This window comes from Dromaius novaehollandiae, chromosome 1 (genome assembly GCF_036370855.1).
Source record: "Dromaius novaehollandiae isolate bDroNov1 chromosome 1, bDroNov1.hap1, whole genome shotgun sequence".
Classification (NCBI taxonomy): Eukaryota; Metazoa; Chordata; class Aves; order Casuariiformes; family Dromaiidae; genus Dromaius; species Dromaius novaehollandiae.
The window spans coordinates 57,071,918-57,090,007 of NC_088098.1; the positions used below are offsets into that span (position 1 = coordinate 57,071,918).

The window sequence follows — 18,090 nt, forward strand, 5'->3', positions numbered from 1 at the left end:
TTGCAATACATAATCTTAGCTTACAATTCTCCAAGAAAAAACATGAATAAAAATACTAATTATCCATAAACTTTAAGACAAAAGTTATGCTATTAAAATATAAGCTATTAGAGTTGATTGTTACGACTCAAAATACCAAAAATTTTTATATTATTTTAATGTAATTTTAGCTCTGAATTTTTGTTCATTGACTTTTAAATGAAAATATTAAAACAATCTATTTCTCCATTTGGTAGATATTCCATATGTTCTAAAATGGACTTTAACATTTTTAAAATACAAAAATATCTAAGTATCTTATACAATGCAACTTTATTTCAGCCGCTTAATAAGACTAGCTCATCTTGATTACATATTGATGCCTGAAAGTTCAGAGCTCCCACAAGGCTTTCCTTCTGGAAAAAAAAGATCGTCAGGATCAATCATTTGGCTGAAATAGCTGCATGATCTACTTAAAATAAAACATTTAAAGGCCTTTTTTTCCCCTTGAGCTAAAGGGGTTTCTCTAATATTAATATAAGTTTCCAGAAAAATCTAAGGGCAGATTGACACTGCAATTTCAAAACAATACGTTTAGTATAGAAAAAAGGGATAAGAGTTTAAGGCTCCTCTCTTCCAGTCCTAATCAAAAGACAGCAAGCAGCTCTTCTGCAAAAATGGGAGGCCTCCATTCTCAGGTGATTTCTGTGCACAGTTTTCAGCCAGTCCACTCAGATAGGGGAAAAAAAAAAAAGGCAATACAGGAAGGAGGGTTAGAATGTAATTAGATCGGATGTGAGAACGCAAAGGAGTCGTGAGATCAGGCTGAGGGCAATTCATCTCTCCAGAAACCTCTTCAGCAAAATTCTTCCTCTGATGGAAGATCATCTGCCTCAGCATAAACTGTGCCTCCATCCCTCAGGAGGTAGAGAAATACTAACAGCAAAATACAGGTTCTTTACCTCTCCTTCAGGAGTGTCAGATGGGCAGAGCATGCCCCACTGAGAGGGCTGTAGAGATCGAGGACCACTCACTTTTCTTGTCTTTTCAAACTGAGAAGAGATTCTAGTCATCATTCCCAGAGCAGATATATAAGACAAGCGGGACAATACTTGTGTCACACCTTGGCGGTCCATTTTGAATCTTTTCAGAGACCAATTTCCCTGTAGAATAAAATGAATATTTCAGAAAAGTTAACACAGTTTATCCTTGTCTGGACACTACAGTTCTTTTGGGGTATTTTAGACTGCGTGACATTCGAGGAGCTTTGTACTACAAATGTTGCCCGTTTATATAAAACTTTCTAATTACCCACCTGCATATAATCTGCTAGTGATTAGATACTTGTATAGAATATTTTTTAAAAAGGTAAAATAAAGGAATTGCTCTTCCAGATCAGAAGATACTTTTGTTATAACACATTCAACCACACAAAGATTCTTCATCATCTGTCCCTTACAGGTAATTCACTAGTCAGTTTTATCTAAATGAAATTCTTTTCTGTTTACCTCTACAGACGTTTCTTTTTCTTCAAAAGTTCCTCTGCTCAGAAGCTGGGCTGATGCCCTTATTGAAGTCTTTTGAGTGGAATACACTTTTACAGTACAATCTATAAACTGTTTCAGTTCTACCTTGTCCATGATTTGTTATTTTGGTAGGAAATACAGGTGTTTCTACTGGAGAAATTTGACATTAAAGTTGTCTGTACTTTCTTGAAGTCCTTTGGTTTAAGAATCGAGAGGAAAATGACTCATTGATGTGACTTGTCACAGAACTACGAAACGCAAGATCTATGCGTATGTCAGAGATTTCGTGGTTCAGGCCTGTCAATGCCAATATTGATTGTAATTTTCATTAGAACAGAGAAGTTAGAGAATGTTCTAGGACACAGAGTTATGTTTCCATGATAAGCAGATTTAATTATCTCTACACGTATCTAGGTTTTCACTGCAATCTAACTTAGCATTTCTGCAGGATCTTGAATTTTGGTGCTACGCTTTTTCACTTGATGACATCTACTCCATATATGATTCCCAGCACCTTATTCATTGGATACAGCAAGTTTCTGTCCCATTTACTACTATTTGCCCCCAGTCACCATGTTATTGGTCAGTCTGAAGGCAGTGAAGATCTCAGTACAACAGCCCACCACTGCTAACAAAGAATTAGGAGCTTGCTTGCTGTATTGCACTGAAGTCATTTGGGGAGGTAATTTGCTTGGCTTCTGCAGTTATACATTAATAGTAAAATCCCATTTTATGATGAACAGCAAGAAACCACTAACCACCCCAATGTTTTCACATTTTTTACACATTCCTGACAATTAAGAGCCAGTGGAATTTCCTTTTTCTCCTTGTTAGCGAAAGAGGGAAGGCATAATGCCCAATAGTAAGGAAATCAAAAGCAGAAAACTGTCTAGTTGCTCACCCTGCTCAGGAAGGTCTCACTCACAGACCATTTCATTCTTAAACGGCAGGGAGTTATCAGAATATGCATGGAAGAATACAATGAATTCATGAGTAGTTCTTCTCACACGACAAATGATTGCATCTGTAGCATAAACCAGTATGTGGTTTCTTCTGCACTGCTCAGAAGATTGTGAAACCTTGAAGACTAGAGGAAAGGGGAAAGAGGAGGTAAAAATGCCACTCGCAGAAGTAATGTGAAAAATTCTCCGTGCTTTGACTGACTGACAGACTGACTCCTTCGGGTCTGTCCAAAAAGATGAAATGGGGCCAGGGCTGTTGCAAGACAACCCCGACAGAGAACTCCCTACTGCAAACTCCTACGAAGTGAAAGGTTGCACCCTCAGAGGTATCGCAAGATTCTGTGGGCACTGAAATGTCTATTAGGCCTGTAACATTACTGCCTGACCTACTCTGGTATTTTCTAGGGTAAAAAGTAGGCCTATAGTCAATACCATTGAACACCACTGCACAGCTGATGTAGTGGTGGTATGAATTCTTCTGCAGGCTACTCATGTAATTATGAGTCTACTGAGCTATTTCATGCTCTTTGAGGCTATCACTGAAGCATTCTGGTGAGATTGGAGATTGTTGTTTCCAAGAATGATTTTTATGGTATTTGCTTAATCTCTTGAATAGTATGCACTGCGCATTGTTCCCGAGAAATTGTTTTCAATGCTTAAGAGCAGATGGTGTTTAACTGCTTATGTGGCGTTAAAAAAAAATGCCCTAAGACAGTGGAAGAAGGAAGACTTTACAATATGTACTGAATAGTTTGCAGATTTATCTCTGTCAGTCCAAATGGAAAAACTGGCACCAGCTAGAAGAAAGCAGTAGCATTTAGAGAAACAAATCTGTCAATTGTTTTGGTTATGCACACTGTAGAGATTTAACTACATTTGGGGCACTCATAAAATTAAATAGTGACAAGCTTTAACATTGGGATTTGTAAGTAACAGACCGTTGGTGGTTCTGGATGCAATTTGTGGCATTAATTTTGTTTACAAGAACTGAAGAAAAACCTCCGTCTCATGCTAGGCAAAAAAGCCCTCTCAAGAGTTCCAAAGATTAAAAAAAATGAGTTGCACAATTTTTACCGGCTACTAAAATACTTAGACTAATCTAATTTCTTAAAAATTCATGGATTTCAAAGTGGCTTACAAGCTTGTAGCTAGATTTCAGGAACCATCTAACAATTTGGTGTTGCAGATGCGCGAGGTAAAAGACAAAGTTAGTAATTTTATTTTTGTTTTTTCCACTGGCATGAATGAAAATATCCACTCTAGTAAAAGGCAGACATAGGCTAAAATCTAACCAAAACAAATATTTGGAGGCTTAATTACTACAAATTTTTTGCAGTAATGTGGCATTTAGCAGCTTTCCCTATGTTAAATAGGTCAGTATCAGGTGTAAATGTAGCAGAGAGGTGCTACTTCGTAGTCTGCAAATCTGCTCTTACTAGCAACTTTACACAAATAAAAACGCAGCCCTTTTAAAAGGGCTCAAAATTCAGATAACTTTTTTTTTGGCAATTGTTTTCCATTCGTGATGCCTTACTGATCTTTTCAACTACCTTTTGCACATACTTTACAGCTTGACCCTGACTAAATCCAGATAATAAGAAAAAATACCATGAACCATATTAGAAAGCAGAACCTGGAAGACAGCAAGTTCCAAAATATAAACATGATCATATTTTAAATTTGCTTGTTTTACCATTTCTTAACAAACACTTCAAACACCACTTTGAAACAAATGGTAAAATAAAAAGTGGTTTGATGATTAATGACCCTTCAATGAACTCCAAAAGCCTTGCCAATTACAGAGTTTTGCAGTTATGATCTACAAAGAGTATTAAATAGATTTGCTTCTATGACCAAAGCTAATGGAGCCATCAAAACAAAATTCACACTTTTCCATCATTCAGCATGGTGGAAAAACTTTACATATTAGAATTAAGATGAAAGTACTTACTGTGGAAATGGCATTGACCATGCCATTGGTGATCTGGTCCTGACGCATATGCTTCACTACATCAAACTGAGCTGCTCGTTGCTTGGGGATTACCTGGTCAGCTATCTTTTTAAGTTCAGAGTTAAATTTTTTGAACAAATCTTCAAATAGAAGAGAAAGAAGCTGGAAACACAAAACAAATAGATTAAAGGAAAAGCGATACTTTTCCAGGTCTGCGAAATGCAGCGGAAATAAAGCAGATATCTTATATCTGTAACCTTATACTTCTGATCAGTTAAAAAAAAAACCCTCTTTGTTTCTTAACTGGTATACTTCTCACATGGCTTATTTTAAACTTTTATTAAAACAAAGTGCAATAAATAGAAATTATATCATAATAGAAAGCGTATTAAAAAGAAGAATGGTCTAAGCTTACTCATTCATCCCTTTTTGGTTTACTTTGATCATTCTTTCTTGACATCTTAACACATCCATCCACACCTATACTACCATGTATTAGTTGTTTTCCCCAATCTTACATTAATCCAGCCAATCAGCCTTTTCCTTCCTAAAGTCACAATTTCTTAAAGATTTCTTAAACACCCTAAATACAAAACCCTGAATTGCACGCATGATTTGGAGGCAAGAACAGCTTCTGTTCTACTACTGAATGGAATAATCCCAGTAAAGAAACAAGAGTCCCTCCTTGGAGATATTCTATTAGTAAAGAGAAGAAGGCTGCTTACAGTGCCCCCTCCCAGGGGCTTCTTAAAATGGACAAGAAAGCCACCTGTAAGAGGCTGTTAGGGGAAGCAGTTCAGCAGTGCAGGATTCAAAAGCAGTGCATAGTTTGCAAGACCACACTGAAGCACACAAGGTGAGCAGATACTGCAGCTTCTGCACAAGCAGAACTAAAGAGACTTTTTTTGGCTCACATCAACCTCTGCTCTTGACAACTGACAGTACAGATCTCAGGTTATGTAGCCAGCCGCCCCACTCATAAACTTTTATCCAACTACTTTCTGCAGGTCACAACCTGTGGAAAAACAATCACACACCAGTGCCGAGTCCTATGGAGAGCTCTATACCTATCAACCTTTTCTAGAAGTGCTACTATCTGCAAATTGCAGTGCCCTCCCACATCTCTCCCTAAAACAAGGAGCCTACAGAGCCCTAAAGAAGGGGCTTAAACAGAGAAGCTACTTAGTATAGGTGAACTGGAAAAAACAGCAATACATCTCTTCAAGAGTACTATAATTTAAACCATTTATTTCCTGCATATATATATTACTATACATACTAATTATTTCTAGTTCTTAAAATATCCATAAAAGGGAAAAGCTACAAAATCTGGGATCTTTTATTGGCTAATTTGCTTTGCTTTTACAAGTTGCCCAACCTCCCTAATAGTGACTAGTAGTCACTAATAGTTTCCCAAAATACCTAAAATGTATCATGTAATGCAAATTTACATGTTCACAATAATTAGTTTTGCAAGTGAGCAGTGTAAATTCTAAAGCGCAGCAATCCTATCCTGGGACTCTATTTTCCAGCAGCTTCAAATGTCAGTCTAAAAATGCAGCAGCTACCAAATGCCAAAAATGGTAGTTCCCAGTGTACAAAGCATTGCAGGACTGAACAAGCTAGGTATTCAGCTACCACAAGCTAAGACATTTTGGAGTCAGTTGCACCATTTAACTTCCATATGTGCAGAATTAAACTGAATTATAACTGCCTACATTAGATATAGTCCCAACATCCCCTCCCCTCCTGGAAACAGGAGAGCAAATCACTCATGCCTTTATTAATAGGATGGGCCACTAGCTTTCATTTGCCTTCCTCCACCTACATGCCCAGCTGGGCTGACCAAAGCACTTGGCAAATAACACTGTAAATCAGCTACCTAAATTATAAGCTGCCCTTTTCACTAGCATTGTGGATGAATTTAGGAATATCAAGAGCACCTGAAAACTCAAGGCAGACATCCGAGTTGCTACAAAACTCTCCTAGGGGGTTTCATGGAGAGCAGGACTGTATTATCTTCAACAGTCTAGTCTACAAGACATGAACACTTAGCGATGAACACTTAACCATAAGACACCATGAAAACCGGTGATAACAAATCCTGTATGTTAACTCTAGACCAAAATGGAAGTGGCTGAGAGTTCAATTTAAGTTAGGACTGACAGTTTAAAAAAAATCTCAAGCCAAGAACATAAATTAATGTTCTACACTCCTAGGAGTAAAAGATATACAGTGATGCTAAGTATTTGATGTGTATATTAAAACATATTTAATCCTTCCCTGGAAGAGCAAATCTTTTAGGGTGTTCATAAGGTCTTTCTTCCATCTGACTCACCATGCTTGTGAGCACACATTTCAGAAAACACTTTTTCATTGTAACAACTTAAAAAATCTTGTCTTTGAGGATGTGCAAGTATTCCCCAACTCAAAAGAATCCCTTCATGACACTGTCCACTAGTGTCACAAGGGCTGCCTCATCCTCGGCCCAAGAAAAGAGGGGTCTCTTTCACATTGTTATTCACAGACTTGCTCAGAAACAGATCCTTTGCTGAAAATTGATTATGTATTTTTTTTAGCTGGCCTTGGCATGAGAGAAAGGTATTGTAGACCCTCTTCCCTTCCTGATCTTTGTAGTATCATTCACATTAAAAGACAATACCCTCTCGCCACTGTCAAAAGAAATACAGTCATGTCCAATTCACCTGAGATGTCACAGGTCATCTGAATTAGGCTTCCCTCAGAAGTAAGAGCATCTTCATGAGATGAAGTGTCGAGCATAACAAGTAACCCAGTTGGCTGAAATTCCATGTATTCAACATTTCACACACATGAAATTCTTCTCTGGAAGTTCTGACAAACCAGATTTCCTGTGCATCCATAACTAAACATGTCTACAGTCTACTTAGAGTTAAAAGTTTGTTTAGGACTTGTTTTTCTGGTGTTTAAATGCTGCCTTGCTTTAAGAAATCTGCTTGATCCCTGATTATTAATGAGTGTGCCTCTTGAAGGGAAGAGATTTGGAGATGCTGACCATAAACTGGACCTACTGATGAAGTCACAGTAACTGTCAAGGATTAAAGCCCACATCTGATCAAAAGCAGAGGCGCAAAACCTCCTACACAAGGGGATCCTTGTGTGATCTCCTCAGAGACTAATAAGGAATGAGTGTATAGCTACCCCACCATTCAGAAGAAGGAAACACATGCACACGTCCTTTCTCAATATGGAAGAATGGAGGATAAAAATGATAAAAAGATTGATTTAAGGTAATCCACTCTGCCAGTCCTTCTGGAAGTATCCAGTTTAACTGCTGCCCTGTGGTGAATCCACACAAATTAGTATCGAGACATTTTAGTGTTCATAGATCCAAATAAGTGTTATACATCAGCTTAACCACCTGCCCCTCCCACCTAGTACCATCCCTATGTGACACTTGGAAATATTTTAATTTATTCTGTTAAAGTAACCTGAGGAAAAAAAGGTTATGGCAGTCAACACTAATTTTCTTAAAAGATCCATTAGCCATAATCCACATAAACTTATTCATCTGATCTATTTACAGATTTTCAAGCCTGAGCCTATTCTTAAGAAGTAAATACTACCATTCTGGAAAGACATACTTTGTTCCCACCTTGTCCCTCACACATAACAAAGAACAGCTTAACCGCAAAATTCTAGCTTAACTAGGGAGAAACAATCCATTCTTTTAAAAAACACTTTTTAGCTTATGTCATTTCATTATTTTCCACAGTCAGGCAGATATTAAGAAGGAGAACTCAAGGAAGTCTCCAAAAACTAGATTGAAGTACGTATTTCAAACAAGAAGAGAAAAGAGTAAAAGAAGGAAGAGCTGTGCACAGCTTTTAGATGTCTGATAATCTTGTTATGTAAGAGCTAGACTCTGTTGAAATCAATCATGGTATACATTTGATCTCAACAGGTTTCTGGGCAGGACGTAAATGAACAGCTAATAAAAAAAAATCATACAGGAAAATATTTTCATATCTGATTTCTTGAATGTAAAATTGCAAAAATCTCCTAATTCCACATGCTGTAGTGAATATGACATCATGCCATATTTCCTTTTCTCTGAACTAATAAAATAACTTACATGCCAAGAACACCAACTTGCTAATATTCACCAGGCTGAAAAGCATCATACTTTGCTATTTTCCCTCACAGACTCTCTGTTTGTAAGAGCTCTGACTATCTGCAAGACAGAGTCTCACAATAACCACATTATTTAAGTCAAGAGTAAGTGATTAAAGAAAAGGGATGGAATGCCAGCGATAATATTCAATGGATTTCATAGTTAGTCCAGGGCCTTTCAGACTGCTTAAGACAGGAGCACTGAAGAGCAAATTATATTTAAGAAAAAAAATTACTGACAGCTCATCAATTGATTTTCATTGAAAATCCTAAGAAAAATTAATAAAGAAGTTAAGCTGCTGAAATACAGTTTCACCAATTAGCTTAATGTCAGAGAATTCTAATTAGGCGCCTTGAGATTGCTATTTAGCGTTTAAGCCTTTAGAGTGCCAAATTCTCCCTTTCACACAAACTGGTTGCAAAATTAAAGACATTAGGCAGCCTTAATTATATTATCAGAACAGCTGGGATTAGGCAATCTCTGAAGTCAAGGCGGTATTCTTTTGTCACAGGGTAGAAATCCCTTGCTTTCCAGGGTGCCGGATTTTGGTGCTGTTCCATATCTCACCCATACAAAGCAAGCTGCATTAGAAACAAAAAAAAAAATGAGGACAAAGAACAGAGTAATGCTCGGCAAATAATGAACACATTAAGGAAAGAGAAAAGGTAGGTGAAAAGATTAAGCCTGAAATCGGTAGGTTTTGCTAACACCTCAGCTGGCACCTGGCCTGCCAAGCCTCTAGTGGCAGAAAGACTAAGAGAAAGCTCTGTAAACCAGCTTGGCTAGTGGATACAACCCTGTTATCTAAAGCTAAAGCACATTTCGTACTCTCTTGTCCCACGGGGTGTGAAATTAGCAGCTATTGTTTTCACACATTTTTATAAACACAATGCCTTTTATGTCTTTACATTGTTTAGACTGCTATGTTTTTCTTCTCACATGGGAATCTTTTCTTTTTTTTTTCTTTATTCAAATTTTAAAGCAACAGGATTTTAACTCCAGGAACACATTGGCATTAAAAAACAAAAACAAAAAAAAAAAAAACCCACTGGCCATTTCATCTACACAAACTTTAGTTACACATAAGCATTTAGAAACTGACAAAACAAAATCTCTTCACACTTTTTAGGCTATAATCCAATCAAATTAGTATTATATGGATAACCTGTGGCAATGAGGAATACAAGTGTTCAGCTTGAAACGAACATTTAATATATGACAAGGGAGCCAGAACTACTCTTAATCAAGTGTTACAAACCCTCCCTGCACAGTTCTCCTTGATGTAGAAAAAATACGCATTGCCTTTGTTATCATGATCCTCTACATTTAAAACCTTTCCCCGTTAATTTAAAACAACTTTGGTTGGTAACATCCCTAGGAGCAGAGGCCTTTTTCTTACAGCTTGTGGAAAAGTAGTTTTTTTACCTGCTGCATTTTCTGTATCTAAAATATTAGAGAAAAAAAAAACCTACTCTTCAATCTATTTAAACAAAAACAATATGATGACAGAGCAACAACTATTTATATCGATCACAGTCACACTGAACTACAGCAACAGCACCACAACAGAAACCAAATAAATCCATTAAAGCTTAAAACATTTGCCAGTTAGAATATTGCACTAGTGTCTTCTTACTCTTCCTTACACTTTAAAAATAAGTTTTGCTTCAGTACAAGAGTAAAAAGTTTGATGCACAGTAATTTACTAATTTGAAGAAGAGATTTTTTTTTCATTCTGGTTTAGAGTTTCTGTTATTTTATTTATGCTCAGATAATTCAAGAGGGTCATCTTAGTTTTTCAGACAACTACGAAACAAAGCATGTGTTTTCACGCTGATTTTGCTGCAGGGTTGCCCGTATGTGTTCACATGTGTGCATGCATGCATGCATTAAGGGCAGGGTGGGGAGGAAAATAAGGCAAGAGGCAATATCTAAAGACACATCTTAAAAAGTACAGAAGCCGAGAATTCACACTGGACACTAAGAAGCAATGGCTGCTATTATTTGTGCCACAACAGAAATCTCTATGCCAAGGATGTGGGGGCCAGAGATGCAGTTTCTCCAACCTGCCGAATACACTCGTCTTAAGTTTCTGATATATGATCAAAAGCACAGAAGATACTGAGTGCCAAAACCCCAACTTAAAATATTACAGAGCAGAGCAATGAAGTCCCATCTTTATATGAACCATTTAATCAAATGGTAAACAAACGCCCATGTTCTGGGAGCTAGGTAGTTCCTTCACCTGACAGGCAAGTCCTCACTGCCTAAGAGCATAGAGTAGTTCGGACAATGGCTGTAAACTGCCATGCTCTGCAAAATAATGGTGCCAGTCAGGCACCTCAAACTATGCCCTGCTTCCCAGTCCTTTGTTACTGCTTCTACCTCCACTGCCAAAATGCAAGTGCAAGCGGAGAAGTTCATGCAATTCACTCTCATTAGTCAGCCAAGTTAACTTACCCATTTTTAAAAGATCCAAATAAACCCCTCAAGTTCTGCCTGAAGTAAACTGAAGATTTCTCCAAGTCATTCTTCCGGCAGAACTAGAGGGGTGTAACATCCATCTGATGCACAAACAGAAGCAGTGGAGGATTTTACCATCTTCAGTAGATGCAACTGCACCAGAAGAGACATATGGCAACAGTCTCAGAAACTAAATGCAAGTGTTTGTGCTGCTTCTCCTGGAGGCTCAGCACAGAGCCCGTAGCTCAAAGGGAAGGGTCTATTAAGGCTTTAAACCACTTTCCTGATTCATGATAGTCTATAGGCTGGAAAAGCAGCTGAAAATAGACAGTAATCTTACAGGCTTTTCCAAATTACAGCAGACTCAAGTGGCTGTTTCGTGAATTGCTACCCAAGCTGGATTCTCCACAGTGGCAGAGCCTGGGTCTAACAGGCATCTACTCGGCCCCAGTTCCTTCCCTTCTTCTGTCATTTACAGAGGGACTTTGGAAGATGGATCTTACAGCCGCCTTGTTGGTACAGTGTTATAATGGAACAAGAACTGATGCCATATTTACACTGCTCTGTCCTTTTACCTGGCATAAAAGTGAGGATATTTACTGCACAGAAGTGAGGATACAATTTATTAGTCCCAATCAGGGGAAGCATATATCTATAGAGAGAGAGAGTCAACACAGAAAAGCCAAGACAATAAAATGAGAGCAAAAACACTTCAGTCAAGAAGACAGTCATGCTCCTTATTCTTGCATCTTTTAAAAGTAGATACTAACAAAACCTCAAAAGAGCCCTTAGCACCAAAGTAGAAACCCACCTGCCCAGCCAACTCCAAACGTTTATTTCCGTAGTAATCTCTGTCATCGACTTTATTTTCTCCTTGGGCCAGAATTACTCTGCGCACCATCACTGCTGTGTAAATGCATTTGGCACGAAAATTGAATTCCTTCACCTGTAAGCAAAAAAAGAGGAGACTGATGTTTCAGGAGCAATTCTTCAGTTCTTACTCTGGCAAAGACACACACTTAAAAGGAAATCTGGGCTGAGTGAAGAGTTAAGAAGTGCATTTGTGCACTTTACCTTCTTAAAAAAAACAACCCTAAAAGTAATCTGTATCAGTGAAATTGAAACAGAAGGTAAACGGAGAAGACACCAGAGTAAAGGTATAGGTCATGAGGGTAAGGTCCTGACAACAGCTAATATTGCTTGGCTATGCAGAAAAAACGCATAGGATGATAAACAGTTCAATGGTGCAGCATTTCATAAACATTCAGATTATTTTTGACTTAATCCAAATTTTCCTCTTTAATTTGAGGATGGTTTACTTATCTTAGCTACAAAGCAATTAAAGATCTATTCCCCTGCCAACAAAGCTTACATCATAAAGGTTGTGTTGACTTTGCCATACAGAACAGCTTCTCTTCACACAGGCTACAAACACCTGCATGATCCTGTGATAGGGACCATTTTTTTCCTGCTCATTCTCCAACTGTTGCATGTCTCTACCAGTTAAGATTTGTAACTGTCTCATCACTTCATATTTTGACTGAATTTATACTTCCCCCCCCGTAGGTTATGAATGAAACCACACTTTGCAGAAGTCTACCTGTCTTCTCTCCAACACTCAGCCAGGATAAATCTTAAGTTCCTGTACTGTAGGAACCCTCTTCTGTGAGGAAGATCAGAGACAGCTGCATTCATAACTCATCACTATGGCATTCTGATCAACTCATGTAAGATCATCAGCTCCTATTCTGTTTTCAGAAGGATCGATGCCATATGCAACTGATGCATTGTCTGGCCATTTCTTAAAAGACTGTAAGAATGAGTATCTTCAAATTTTCATTAAATAGAAGTATTCCCATTGTGAATATTTTGCAGATTTAGTTTTTAATCTGACTCTGACTGCCACCAAAGCTGCCCAGAAGAATTACAGGTGTGAGTGCTCCTACAGCACCATGTTCTAATGCAGGCAAGATGGTGACAGTGGACAAATACAGACTAAATGGTATCTCCCTACCCAGTGGACTTTAAACCATCTTAAGTCTCATGAGCATTTCACTATTCACTTTAGGTTTTCTCTCCTCTATTGTAAAACTTTATCAGAATTCTGCTGAGCTCTACAACAGGACCAAAAGGATTTTTCTGCATGCAAAGATTTCAGACACTGTAGTACTTACAGACTTTGACAGGGCCTCAAGCAGCAGAGATATTGTCTCATCTCAGAAAATAAGCCCTCAAATTTACTCCAGTTAAAGAAAACATTACGTACAAGAACATGCGTCAAAATAGTTGATGCTAGCAACTCTCGTGCTTCTTCCATCTTTGTTTTCTTTGGGCCTCCCCACATCCTCTGCCTTCGTACCTTGTTTCCAATGTACTTCAATGCCTGTGAAGTGGGTTGATTAACTTGAGTTAATATCAGAATTGTTACCCATAGAAATATACACACATTAAGGAGAGCTGTATGGTTCTCCAATAAATGCACTCCCACTAGCCACAGATGATACAAACTCCAGACAAAGTGAAAAATACCTAATATGTAAGTGATGATGATAAAAAAGATTGAATAAAACATTCTTGGACAACTGACACAACTCATAGATGTTGTTTAGCAGATGTTGGTAACATTTGGAATAGGAAGTGGTAAAAGAGCATGATTATGACAATACTAAAAAAATGGGGATTGCAGAGATATAAGAAAAAGGACTACATAAATAGCAAAGACATCCAGATTCTTTCATTTGACTTTTCATCTCCAGTTCTTCTGCACACTTTGAGTTTCATGCAGGTATAATGAAACAGCAAAGTGTACCCTAGGCAAAAATGCTACTGTGTGGCAGCCGTATCTATCTATGCCCAAGAGTACCTTGCAGTCATTAACAGGTTCTTACTCTCTTAGCAGTTTTCTGAGCAAGGGAATGAACCTGCTGAATTCAGGGTCAGATTAGTTAAAGAAATGATCTAGGCCCACACAGGAAGTTCACATCTGGAACTCAAACCTAAGCCAGAGAATTAGCCTCTCCAGTACACAATGGATTATCCTTTCCATCTATTCACCTTCTTCCCAAATAGCTAACTCTCTTTTCATTTCATTTGGCATTTCTTGCACAGAGTAACTTCTATATTTATGTTTTCTTACTTTCCTGGATGTCTCATACTTTTGTATGTTCCTCCAGCTTCACCACTTTATTCTTTTGACCTCTAATTAAGAAGGCTTTCATGCTACTTCAAACCCTGACAAGCCTCAAAAGATACAAACTAGAAAGAGGCCCACTTTACAACACTCCAGATTACACATGAAAGACTCAATAATATTTACAATAGCAGGAATAAGACTAATCTTCAAAAGTTTCTTCTAGCAGATTACATGATAGAAATGCTGACAGCAAAATGGCCTACGTTCCAGCTAAGCAAAAGAGTACACGAGCTGAACAGAATTCTGGACAGTCTTCAGCAGGAGGGATGGTGGCTGTTGTTGCGCACTTTATACAAGAGATCAGATTGGAGCAGAATATCTACTCACGATGAAATGGTCACGCCCATGTCAAGGGGGCTTCTGTGGAATGAGGCATGCAATTCCTTTTTAAAAAACGTGAATCACCTTCAACAAAAACCCCGAGCCTTATGGACATTGCTATTTGTCATATACATTAAAACATAACTCTTGGCTTCTGAGAACAAAGCATTTCTTGACTTTGTCTCTTTTCAGTTTGACAATTAGAGCAAAGCATCGCTTTTGAAAAGTCCTGTCCCCTCTAAAAACCCTCAGTTTAAAATAACCCAAAACCCCAAACCTTAAAACACAAAGTTGCTGTGTCAGCAATCCACAAACAAGTGGTCAATACTCATCCTCTTTAGATGTTATGGCCACTGGCCATGTGAAAAGACACACCTGCATCTGTGTAAAAATCTGAGCTTTTTGGCATTCTTCCAGACTAGGAGCAAATGCAGCCATCACATGCTCCTCTGTGCCAATCATCTGTACAATTTCTTGGTCACTCTCAACACCCATGGCCTAGGAAAAGAAGAAAAGACAGAAATAACACAGGCTTTATGTTAACTCACTGACATTTGCTTATGCTAATTTGGTATTGTTTGTCAGCATTACTACTAAGCAAGAGCTAGTTCTTCTCTCAGAAACTGTGCCATCTGGCACTGGCAGCATATATTCCAGCTATGGAAGAACCCAGAATGGAAATCTTGATAAGCAGCAGGAACACACACATACTCTTTGGAGAGTGCCTTTTTCTTCACTGACAGGAGCTAAATGCTACGCTTTCTCTTATGAAAAATAAATACCAGGTAATAGCAAACTCATATGTGCAACAAGGAAAACCAATTCAAAATCTACAATAAATAAAAGGAAGACGAAATTACTTAAAAGATTACACACGATCTCTTACCACAAGCAGTTTTGTGAACTCAGTTGTCTGTGTTACAGAACGTCCTATCTGAGATATTTTTACAGTCTGCCTCCTTTGCAGCTCTTTGCATTTAGAAGATGACTTCACTACACAATTCCACTTGAAAGCCATTCTATTATTTCACTGATCCTTGGACACCTTGTTAGACTTTATGCTGCGGAAAAAGCTTAATAAACTAAGAAAGTGCTTAACAGGTTTAGAAAAATCTCTCTGTCAGTAAGTGTTTCAAGGTGGCAGCCAGCAGTGAAGGCCTTTGTGGATTCCAGATGGTGCTAAAGCTCCCCCCTTCACACATTTGTCTGGAGCTCTGCCATATCAAGAAACAGAATAATCTCACTAAACCTCTTCTGGTTGAGTTATAATATGTTTCTCAGAAGTTTGTGAGGAAGTTATGTTTGCATTCATATTATTCCTTAAACTGCCTGCCACAAAGACCATTGTAAATAATGGCTTATGTAGACCCTCGCATTCTGGTTCTCATTAAAAACTGGCAGTGCCCCAAATATTCACATTTTCCTCAAAAATGCACAAATACCTTTCCTTTTTATTACCTTCACTGGGTGTTATTTTGCTTAACGCCTACCTAATGCTATCCCTCTGCAAAACTCTGTTGCCCTGATTCTCAAATATCCAGCCTTTTTTTCTTTCTTTTTCAAAAAAGAGGTGGTTGAATTTCCTTTAAGTCAAAACTCTGTCCCTCCACCTTGTGGTTTATTAAAAATTACAAGCAGTGCACACCTACAACAGTGTGAGAATTCAGGCTTCAGTGCAAAGCACAGATCACAGTCCAATAATCTCAGACAAACTTGAGTGCCAAAGCAAGATACAGTTACTTCACCAAATAACAGTGCTTCATCATGGCTCATTCTCACTATGCAGTCATGCTGGTGATCTCAAGGCACTTTTCACTAGCAGAATTTGAACAAGTGATATTACAGTAAGTCAGATATCTGTTTTTCAAGTATTTCTATGCCTACTTGCCTCTTTGAAGAAGGTTACACAGTATCTAAAAATCCCAGCAGGGAAGTTATCAAAATCTATCATGAATTGACAGCAAGACTCAAAGGGAAAGTCTACAAAAACACAAAAGCTTCACAATACGCATTTTCCAAGCATCTAGGACTTAAGAGCTAACCAGCAAACCAGTTTAGGATCTACAACTGGACTGATTCTATCACTGCACTTATGCCAGAAAAGAGCACAACTTTATTAAGGGAATTCTTTGTGCCATTCTGGGCACGTACACTTGAAATGCATTTACCTAAAGCACATCAAACGCAAGTTGATAGGATACCACCCTGTTTCTTTCCACCAGGTTAATTTTGGGATGGCAGACAGATCATAACAGTCATGTAAATTGTGAACAAAAGCAGAAAAATCAACCTACAGTTATACTATACTTTTGTCCATTTAAAAACAGAAAGCCAGGGTAAACTAAAGAAGGTTGACGCTTTCTCCTAACTTAAGGAATTCTCCAGTTAAAAATCTGACAGAAACAAGATGAGACTAGGACATATCATTACACCAGTGTGGATTTCTACTTCGAGTTTGTAGCAGCAAACCCACTTGAGAGTTCTGAATTTCGGCATGACAGGAAAGGCTGGGATATGCCAGCAAACAACATTCATCATATTATTTGATAAGTGCAAATTGTGGAAAATTAGCTTAGGACTAATGACTAAAATCTTAGGCAAATGACTGAAGAAGATCTGCTGATACAACAGACTACAAGTAAATCCATTTACTCCCCTCTGTATTCTCAAACGTGGACAGAGCTGCACACACAAATCCACCTACACACAACATTAATGGGACAAGCAACAGAGACATGCTGGTATCAGAGAGATTTGTAATCACAATGCTTTCTTTTCTTGTAATTTAGGCCCTGATGTTGCACCACTACAAAAAAAGCACTCCAGAATTAGCCTGTAACATTGCTAGGATAGCAACAAGATATTCCTGGGCTTTTGCTTGTGTTACAGGAATATTCAGGACATGCAAAGTATGAATGGGGCCTGTGCTTAAAGTGCTGATCCTCCAAAGACAAAGCTGAGAGAAAGGGAATTAACATAAAAACAAAGCATGAGACAAGTTGTCTTGCTTATTTTTGAGTGGAAGGAGACATTGCAAAGGGGTGATTTTACAGGAGGGGGGAAGAAGATGTTGCAAAGGGACAACCTAACAGGAACAATGAAAGGATTAGGAAGGATACAGTAGCAGGATGTTGTATAGTGTGGTAGGAAAGCTAGTAATCAATGTACCTAAGGGTGACAAGCCAAAGCATCCAGAAAATATGGATCATTCTGAGTTCAAGTGGGAGAAAATAGTCTACTGGGGTCAACCACTTCCTAGGACTGGGAAGGCTCCTGCTGCCCAAGATATATATGTGCATGTGCATGTGTGTGCGAGGGAGAGGGAGAGGGAGAAAGAGAGAGAGAGAGAGAGAGAGAGAGAGAGACTGACCAGCTCTTCCTCCCCCAGATCACATCTTAATGATGATGTCTAGGCGTTTCCATGGCACTTCGCTAGAATGTAGCTCTGCAGTCTATCAGGCTAAATTACAGAATGGAGACAGGCAGATGACTGGATTAAAAAGATGTCAGGGAAGTTTGGAGTTGACATCACAGACGGAATT

The 18,090-nt window shown here is 38.3% G+C and overlaps 1 protein-coding gene across 1 annotated transcript in view; it reads right to left on the reverse strand.

Moving 5' to 3' along the window:
• POLR3B (RNA polymerase III subunit B) overlaps positions 1–18,090 on the reverse strand; it is an 84,390-nt gene that overhangs the window by 48,812 nt on the left and 17,488 nt on the right. Inside the window, exons 10-14 of the mRNA XM_026117953.2 lie at positions 14,924–15,046; positions 13,301–13,417; positions 11,846–11,980; positions 4,419–4,580; positions 942–1,142 (exon numbers count right to left, since the gene is read on the reverse strand). Coding sequence (XP_025973738.1) covers positions 942–1,142; positions 4,419–4,580; positions 11,846–11,980; positions 13,301–13,417; positions 14,924–15,046 — 738 coding nt within the window. The remainder of the gene's footprint in view (positions 1–941; positions 1,143–4,418; positions 4,581–11,845; positions 11,981–13,300; positions 13,418–14,923; positions 15,047–18,090) is intronic.